At 37.5% G+C, this 10,062-nt stretch overlaps 1 protein-coding gene across 2 annotated transcripts; it reads left to right on the top strand.

The window, feature by feature from the left end:
- The first annotated feature begins 601 nt into the window (after positions 1-601).
- LOC139141964 (uncharacterized) lies at positions 602-10,062 on the top strand. 2 transcript variants are annotated; one of them, XM_070711747.1, is made up of 6 exons: positions 602-665; positions 898-998; positions 5,052-5,953; positions 6,909-7,074; positions 8,003-8,144; positions 8,817-10,062. In XM_070711747.1, exons 3-6 carry the CDS (start codon positions 5,172-5,174, stop codon positions 8,957-8,959), a joined length of 1,233 nt encoding a protein of 410 aa, XP_070567848.1. In that variant the 5' UTR covers positions 602-665; positions 898-998; positions 5,052-5,171; the 3' UTR covers positions 8,960-10,062. The 2 variants fall into 2 exon arrangements, with proteins under 2 accessions (XP_070567848.1, XP_070567847.1); XM_070711746.1 differs by lacking the exon at positions 602-665 and having other exon boundaries at positions 677-998.

Below are 10,062 nucleotides of genomic sequence, written 5' to 3'. Positions count from 1 at the left end.
AAACTACCACAAAGACCAGTTCGGCTCATCCTGAAATAATAAAAAATATGGAAATTTTGGCCTGGATTGAAATATTGTTCCCTATCCATTAACTGTTCATATACTGTATTAACGGAGCACAAAGAACCTGCGATGCTGATACTCAGCCTTGTCAACATCTTGACAGGAAACATTTTACAAACAGTATATTTATTTTAGGGCGTAATTGGTTGAAATATTTCTTAGAGAACGATTTCTTATATATCTCAAGTAGAAGATTCTCAAACTAAAATATTACCAAATACTCGCAGTATTATTTAAATATACCGGATGGTAAACAAGTAATAGCTCTTTGAAATACCTCTAAAACTTTGTGACATATTTCTAGATTACGTTTCATGAGCGTTCCAAAATTGGTAAGCGATCTCCAACTATCGTTTTATTTACTTGCCCTGTTTGGATTTAAGAACGTCAGCTGCAAAGTAACACATTTCCGAAATCCTTTCAATGAGACATCGTATTGCCTCTCTCCGCCATTAATCACTGATATTTATTATGTACATAAATCAAAATTGCTTCGTATTCAGTTCCGTTTAAATAATGTTGCACAGAAAACGATTATTTTTTTGTATTACCGAAGGGTTGGTATGAAACAATAATGGTGCGTTAACACCGAAAATGACATGGTAAGGTCTTTCATGGAGATTTTGCACCCAAATAGCGCCGATTTAAGGAAATTATCGTCTATCAGTACCATCAAATACTGACAAAGTAAGGGTTAACAGATTGTCATTAATCACGCTACCCAACAGTCTCCCGTAATTCCACATACGTTACAGACGATACAGAAAAAAGACAGATTTTCCGTCATGAATATCAAAAAACACATTTTCCTCGGTCTCGTGTTTTTATCAACAGCGTTCATCGTACTGTATCCGTTAGAAAGCATCGCAATTCATGGGTTCAGAAAGACATTCAACTGGAGGTTTGAAAATGTCAAGTTAAGCGTTTTGCAGAAGGTAAGTGATATATATATATATATATATATATATATATATATATATATATATATATATATATATATATATATATATATATATATATATATATATATATAACAAAAGCTTTGATTTCAATGAGTAAAGTGATAAAGTGATGGTTAAAGAAGGTTATTTTTGTCATAGCTGTGTTTTCATTGTTTCAACGATAAAAGAAAAGATCCTCTTAAACACTGTGCACGTCAGATATTGGCCACAATGTATAAAACTAGCTCTCCAGGGCTTCCTAGGAGATCAAGTTAGAAGCGAGCTAAAAAGCCCATTATTCTTCGCGTCAGTGTCCACGGTTTTGGTAAGGGCTGTGATTCTACTTTTCCAATACTCCTGGTAGTGACCGTTTCTATTAAAAGCTTCTGAATCTGTCGTTAAAAGGTAATGTTCGCAAAGAATAATCCATCCTCTGGCCGAAGACAGTGATCAGTCCATTAATGATGGAAGTAACTGGAGAAATTAGAATCCTTTAGCCGATATTTTCACTCTAGTGTTCGCGCTAAAAGGCATGTTTAAAAGAGTATAATATTTATTCATGTATAATATTTAGGGGTTATTACACGAAGTTGGGGCGATACCGCGTCGTATTCGAGTGATGTGTCCAAATTTTGACGAGTTGTGCAGCAACGAGTCAAAATCCACTGAAATCAACCTTGCTTCGTCCTGGCTGTACTTATAAAAAGTTGGTTGATGACAACCGTATCACTTCTTGATATTATTCCGCTATTGGGCCTTTCACTTCAAAGGAGGGTTTATGGAGCACTTTTAAAGCGAACAATTTAAATATTACGATGTCGATACAGGTTTTCACAATTTGAAGAAGATTTATTTTTAGTTTAAAATGACGGTGGATGTAAAACATAGGCCGGAGTATGTAAAATGAGTGTGTTTCGTGTGTTGATACATAAACTCATCCCTGCGTGAAAGTTATGAGGCCGCCAAAATCGGGTCCAAATACTCGCGCCACGCCAGTGTTCGATTTCAAACTCGATCGAGTATGAACAGCTGAGAGCATAGAGTTAGAGCAAGCAGCTCTGCGATATCTATGAATGCACAGTGGATATAATACCCGTACCTGTCAGTTTATCTCCAAGAATTATACATGTCCCCAGACGTCAAATATGCCGACTTTATCATTTTAGTAAGCGGATTAGGGAAAATATAAAGTGAGTACACTGTAAGCTGTAGTGTCTAACTCGTTCGTGATTTTGTTGCTGTACGAATAAAACATTTCAAAGGTATTTCCGTCGTCTGCTCGTATATTTTCGTTCCTGACTTGCCTAAATAGAACTAAACTTCCTTTAACAACCTTCCCTATATCTTACATTGCAGCTGAAGCCCGCACCACACCGTTGCCACCAGACACGATCATGACTTGTGAATCTCACTGACAGGTACAAATCGGAAATATATGCACCTTCAACCTTGTCTGTAGCGAGTATTTTCAGTGCGGTTGGATTTTTGTGGCTCATTTACGGCGGTAAACGATGTAATTCACCACCGAGATACTTAAGTTCATCAACAGGAAACTTGTCGTAAAGCGGTTCTATTATGATGCACTAGCAGCCTAGACGACATGAAAACACTGCACCGTACATGGGACCGGCCGTGAACGATGACAGCTGTCGGAAAATGATACAGATTTTCAATGCGTTCGTTTTTATGTTTTTGGTACAACTGTACTTGTGCCTGAGTACAATGCCCATCGTCTGCAAACAACAAAATTTTGACCATAATCATAATGACGTTTCGGATTGACATATGTCTTATTCGCTCAGCTGATTTATATGTATACGTACATATACCAACGAATGCATACACCTATAAGGTCACGCGTACGCATAGCTGTAAGTAGTTCGGTTACAGTGAAAATATAATTCGTATTTTCACTAGTTAAAATATGGGTTCTTATCAGTACCGTCTAAACAATAGAAGAATCATTATGGCAATACAGGCATAGCATGTATAATAACTAGTATAATATTTATTCAAGAGCTTTTACGCAGTCTGCTACAAGTGTGTTGATTCAGCGTCTTGATTAATACGTTAGTTACCGGTATGCTAGGAAATAACCTATTAAGTTGTTAAGCCTTAAAGCATTAGTCGCCATATAAACGTGCTGTTCAATCGAATGATTCAATCCCCGATTATGAAGCGGACCAAGCAGTGCTATTCGGGCACTTTACAACTGTTTGTTTGGCACGAGTTTAACGCAACAGCGTAACGTATTTGAAAGGATTTATTCAATTTTCATTAATTTACTAACCCAAGCTTTTGCTCTAAATATGGGTCTGGTCACTTTATATTTTGACAAGCAGTCGTAAGTTGAGTGCGAAGAAGTGTTACATTTATGCAAATCGACTAATTTCCTGGCATCTTTATCCCTAATTTGCAGTTTAAAAAACTCAAAACAGAGGCGGGGTCACATTTTGTGAAATTTTCAAAAACTATAATGGTAGTTTTATTTTGCAATAAAGCTCTGTATTTTGAGTGGTAGTGATTTCGATTTCGCTTATTAAAATTTTAATCACTTTTGAATTTTAATCTTTCAACCCCCTGCCGTTTAAGTATCAGAATAGGTCTGCAAAACAAAATTGTTGCTTATTTCTACATAGCAAGCAAATCATGTTAAATTTCATAAAGTAGTATCACGTTTTGATTCAAATTTATCATGATTACGAAACGCGGTTTTTTACCCCCAAAACGTACTCTTTAATCCTCTGAGTAAACATTTGTCCAAATCCTAGAACTTTATATTCTCGGCTTTTTGAAAATATATATTATGAAGGGGTTTTCATTTAATCTTTTGTAAAAAAATAATGCTTTGAAAAAAGTGTGGTAGTTCAAAGCAACGCCACCTTAAGGCCAAGAAAAATAAAAATTTTGTTTCTCATCCTCGACATATTGCCAAAAATGATGCGGTGACGCGGGCTTTGTTTTTCTTCTCAATTTTTTTTATTCTTCAGCCAACAAGAACGCGCAAAACATGACAACAGCATAGTAATGCAGGCAGATAAATGCACAGCAGTGGTGCTTTAGTATTATTGTATAGCAACAGTTTTGACAGCTGAATTGATTACAGCAACACTGCTGTGCATTTATCTGCCTGCATTACAGTTCTGAATGGAATGTTAGTGTCAGTTATTTTGTTTACAGTTTTGTTTTATACAGCACTGTGTTATGCACTATCGTTGCGTTTTTTCTCTTTTTTCCCCATTGCATTTCCCCATGAGCAGAAAAAGGTTGACGCGGCGGGTCTGAATTAACGCGAGCGATGATGAGAAACAAACTTTTTATTTTTCTTGGCCTGAGTGACCAAATTTAAGTAGGAAGCAGTTAATTAGTCGTAATGACAGAGGAGACCGTCGTTGACAAATGAATTCACCATAAAGTTATAACATCATGTCATCCACGCTTATCTCTCCTGTAAACCACTGTCTTCTCCACTGTGACGTTCGTTCTTCGCCTATATATACGGGTATAAGAAAAGGCTATGTAACACGGACCGCCATGTCGAATGCTGTACCAAGCTTATCTAGCTATCTAGCTATCATTGTGTGTGTGTGTGAGAGAGAGAGAGAGAGAGAGAGAGAGAGAGAGAGAGAGAGAGAGAGAGAGAGAGAGAGAGAGAGAGAACTTGAATTTCACAGTACCAACAACTTTGATTTCCTGATGCCAACAAGTATTCACCTGATTTCCTCACAAGCAAGGGAGACAAAACGTTTAATATGTCTGGTACCTTTAACACGATTGGAACTAGTTTGGGATAATTGGATGGTGAAGTAAGGTCGTTTCAAGCTGCCAACGTAAGCTCAACTGCTTTTCTTTTTAAGTTATACACTTGTTTCTATGAGCATTGTGTAACATTGCAACATTCAACTATATGGCACTAAACACTTTTGAGAAAATTTCAAATATACGAAGATCTAATTATCCCGAATTAGTCCCGATCGTGTTTTTCAAACAGCATGTCGGGTAAACTGAATTCTATTTTTAATTCTGATTTCTTCATTTCTTTTTTAGAATCCGAATTCAACAACTCAATCTGAGTTGAGTGACTCTACAAGTCAGCCCGCCCCCTCGCTACGTACCCACAATGCTGCAGAACATATTCCTGTAGCGGATGACGTCTGGACGACGACCATGTTCGTGACAACAGCATTGGATTCCACATCAGGGAGGACGTCGTACTCAGCTCCAACTGCTTCTAATGCATTGAAAACAACAAAACCTACAAAATATGCGCCGCAAACGAATTACTCATACACCCTGCCGCGTAAATTACGCCAGGCAATGCAAGATCGTTTCCTATTTCCAGTAGTGCTTTTTGGTGGTGGGCCTTGTTTTCAATACAGACAGCTGAAAAAAGCTCTTGAGTTCGCGGTTTTCACAAACAGAAGTATCGTTGTATCAGATTTCAGACACCATCGCAGCAAATATAACGTCAGCAGTGTTCATTTTGAGGATACCTTTAATGTCAGTGTATTAAACCAATTGCTGCCAACTGTTAACGTGAAACAGTTCAGAAAGGAATGTGGTGCACGCGTTAATACCGTTTTGACATTTTATAATCCGCGGCGGAGATCTTCAGAGAGAATCGCAGTGTCTTATCAAAACAGCAGAGACTGGCTAAGTGACAGGGCGAATGTTGACATCCCGGATGTTACGTCTGTCACTTTTCCAAAATCGATACCAGAATCGTGGAGCAAGATCGATAAAACTGCTGATGACCGCTGCGTAGTAATGGTGTCGCCTGTAGGTTTTGAAGCAGTGCAACTTCCTAACGAAGCTGCGATGTCGGACGCCATCGACGGGCACTTGGTGAGGACATCGTTTTTGCAGAAAGCTGTTGAGGACGTGCTACCCAGGCTGTGTGGCGGGAAACCAATATTAGGTTTCCATTGGAGGAACAGGACTGGCGAACAGTGAGTACACAACATGCGACGGACAGGGGTGTCGACATGCATTTCCACATGGTAAATGGGAATTATGCATGATCTCAGAGCGCTGACCAGTCATGACATTCAACATTGCTTTCTCATCTTCGTTGTCTGCATACTCATCGAGTTTGGCTATGGTAGGGAATACTGTACGGTAGAGGGTCGTCTTAATACGCGTGCTCTGGTCTCCTCTTTCAAATTCCTTTCCAATAGCTGTCAAATGTTCAATAATATGTTCGTGTTGTCGCTTCCACTACTACCCAAGTCCTTGAGACTAACTTACAAGCGATGCTTTGATGTAAGGGTGTTCCGTAATGTCTCAAATACATTGGCTTACCTATCGCACATACACACACCGAGGTACACAGTGCCTTTACATGCGGAAGGAGAGTGAGCAGGTCATTTGCCATTTCGAAACAACAGGACAAAGGCATCAGATTGAAGTGCTCTCATTCATGCAATCGATTTCGGTTCAGTCAACATCCCGGCTGTATAGCGTAAAATATCCAAGATTATATCATAGCGGTATATTGGTTGTGCAAATGCAACGATCTGATTGGTCGAGGCGCGAAAACAACCGTGATATATTGGTGATATATCACGGCTGGAATACGCGCGAGCTCTCCGCTTGAGCAAATATCCGTTTATGACGTTCCACGCCAGAATTTCAATATACTGTTATGATATAAAAGCAATAAATCAAACCGAGCGACCGTATACCACTCGATTTTGACAAGGTCACTTCATTTATGCACTCGCTATCGCTCGTGCATATACGTCGTAAACTGGTCAAAATCATGTGGTATACCATCGCTGGGTGTACTTTACTACTAAAACATAACATATATTGCAAAAGTATTGTCCTTAGCATGCTTTGGAATGTAAATGTGTTTGATTTGTCATATAGCTAATATCTTTCAATCGCTTTCATTTCTACTAGATGTCGCATCGGTAAAATGTCACACACAAACGACCTCAGGTGTCGTAAGCTTTTGGAAATACAGTACAGCATCTTGGAAAGTCTGGCATTAAAAATTTCATCTATAATGACACAGGAGAATGCCGGCTGTATTTTTATTGCCAGCGCTCCACGTGAACCTCGAGAGGTAAAACGACTGAGAGGGTTGTAATATGTGCATTTCTATGCGTGTGTGTGGATTGGTGTTAATAGAGAGAAGTAGGTTGACAGACAGACAGTCAGACATAGAATGACAGACATAGATAGATAGATAGATAGATAGATAGATAGATAGATAGATAGATAGATAGATAGATAGATAGATAGATAGATAGATAGATAGATAGATAGATAGATAGATAGATAGATAGATAGATAGATAGATAGACAGAGAGATAGAGAGATAGGTAGATAGATAGATAGAAAAGTAGGTAGATAGAGAGATAGAACAATACAGATGCGCTTTGGGATAAATATAATTTTGATGACTTTAAAAAATCTTACTCCATCAATTTGAATGCTTTGAATCGTGTGGAATGCCAGGTGCTTCCTAAGGCAGGGATTCTAAATCTACTTTCAAGATTTCGAATTTGTGTTGCAATGAAACATTGTGTGTGTGTGTGTGTGTGTGTGTGTGTGTGTGTATATATATATATATATATATATATATATATATATATATATATATATATATATATATATAATCATTCATACTTATTATAATTTAAGCCATGACAGGTTGTTGCCTGTCGATGCTGTCTTCTTTTTGTAAAAATATACAGTTCAGTACATTATTGGCATGTTTAATGGATGATGTGTATACAATAAAAGCAAAAAGGAATATTACTCACACAAACTTACATATAAGTACGATTAGAACTAATTTGGGAGAATTCAAAAGCGCTAGGTGCTATACAGCTTAACGTTGCAATATTACCAATTGCCCATAAGAACAAGTGTATTGCGATAAAAGAAAAGCAAAAGAGCTTACATTTGCAGTTTAAACCAACATTACTTCACTATCCAATTATCCCAAATTAGTTCCAGTCGTGTTTATAGTAGTTATTCTCTTTCAGAACATTTTACGTCAGTTTGCCGTTCACAATTTGTCTAATGTTATAATGATTGATGACGTAATCAATCTGCATAACCCTGACATTGACACGTTAGCTGATGATGATTACTTCATATCATTGATTGAGCAGGAAATATGCGCAAGTAAGTCGACCGATTTCTCTGTTAATTTGGAATTTTAATATCGTCTGTCAGAAAACTTATCAAAAATTGGATACTACGAGTAAATATGCTAAAATATTGTATGAAGGCATCTGAGATAATACATGTAGTCTTTCGCAGGGTGGTACCCTTAGGAACTAATAAGTTTCTTCGGCCGGGGGGGGGGGGTTAGGTTGAATTATTCTATGCCAACATAAAAAAAATGGTTAACACCTGGAAAAAAGGAAAACAGGCTACCCAACCCCAAATGAGTCAAAGGTATCGATAAAGGTTATATATATGATATATATATATATATATATATATATATATATATATATATATATATATATATATATATATATATATTAGTACATTGTTTGGATGTCAGAATTTTCACATGGGTTAAAGTGGAAATATAGTATTTTGAATGAAATGAATGCATTTTCACTCATAACATACATACGTACGTACATCATACATACATACATAAATACATACATACATACATACATACATACATACATACAGACAGACAGACAGACAGACAGACAGACAGACAGACATGCATGCATGCCCCTCCCCCCCCCACATTCTTCCTACCATCCATGGAAATTGCATGAAAGCATGATATTCTATAAATCTAATATTACCTGCATATGTTTATTTCCGCAGGAAGCAAAGTTTTTCTTGGCATTGGCGTATCAAATTGGTCGATGTTTGTGTTCCGCGAGAGAAGAGCATTTCAAAGAGGGAAGAATTATGATGTCATCACTGATTTTCCCGATTTATCAGAGAATCCTGAAATGTACCTGTAGAAAAAGAAACACGCACTATCATCGGCACATAACTTTTAGAATTTATAAAATGACTTCTAAAAGTAACTTTGAATTCCACTTGTCCTATACTTTTTAAAATTAAAACACCTTGCATTTTATTTCCCAACATTTTATCTGCTAACACGTTATATGTGAATGCGTTCGAGTACTCGTTTTGACTGGTAAATAAGAGCGCCACCTTTGTCATCTGAAGATATGTCTCTCATCTCGTGAACAGAATGGACGGAAGACACCACTCAGTCAGCCTACATTTAGGTACAACGCGCTTCTTGACACGTGTGTGTGTGTTCGATGTTTCCCTGCTTGCTGTTATTGTATGTTTGTTTGTGTCTGTCTGTAGAGTAGGATAGATACATTGATGGATGGAAAATGAACTGATGTTTCTGTTAACCGTTTATTAAGCACGTGAATTCCTGCACAGTGGTTGCTGACAGTTGGTGACAACCTGGCTCAAGGTATAAAAATGGGTCTTGTTAAATTAAGTCAGTCCAATGAGTATAAGCAGAATTATAGATATTTTAATGATTATTTTGTGCATTTTTGTCAATTTCCCGAACTATTTTCTGGATGAGAAAGGCAGTGAAAACCAATCTCCCTAATTCGCGGAAATATACAAAGATGTAATGTACTTGCAACTTGGTCTCGATCATCGTTGAGACACATCGTCATGTTTCCATCGCAGTTTTCAAGGGTTTTCGTAACGTGTAAAACATTTATAGCGAGAAAGTTCATGTTCATGTGGTTTCATTTCCGGAGACTTTGTGTTTAAAAATGAGAGTCGTCACAGCGATAGTATGCGGAAGTATACAGGACCTCTGCACTGGAGAGTTTGAATTCGGTTGTGCCTGGACAAAAGGATTTCGTATTGGCTGGTTTACATTGCGTCAGATTAATTTTGTTGTAAATCGTTGTTACGCTTACCCATGTGTTATATGTCAAAAATCTACAGTCCTTGTAGAAGCAGCGAATTGTTTACAAATCATTGCGAAGAGCTGAAAATAAAGGAGACGACGGGGTTTTGTTTCTGCTCACAAATTTGTTACAAATTCACTGACGCATGATCAAGCATTATGAATCCAAAG

The sequence above is a fragment of the Ptychodera flava genome, chromosome 10 (assembly GCF_041260155.1).
Source record: "Ptychodera flava strain L36383 chromosome 10, AS_Pfla_20210202, whole genome shotgun sequence".
NCBI classification, from domain to species: Eukaryota; Metazoa; Hemichordata; class Enteropneusta; family Ptychoderidae; genus Ptychodera; species Ptychodera flava.
This window is presented reverse-complemented; position numbering and strand designations above follow the sequence as displayed.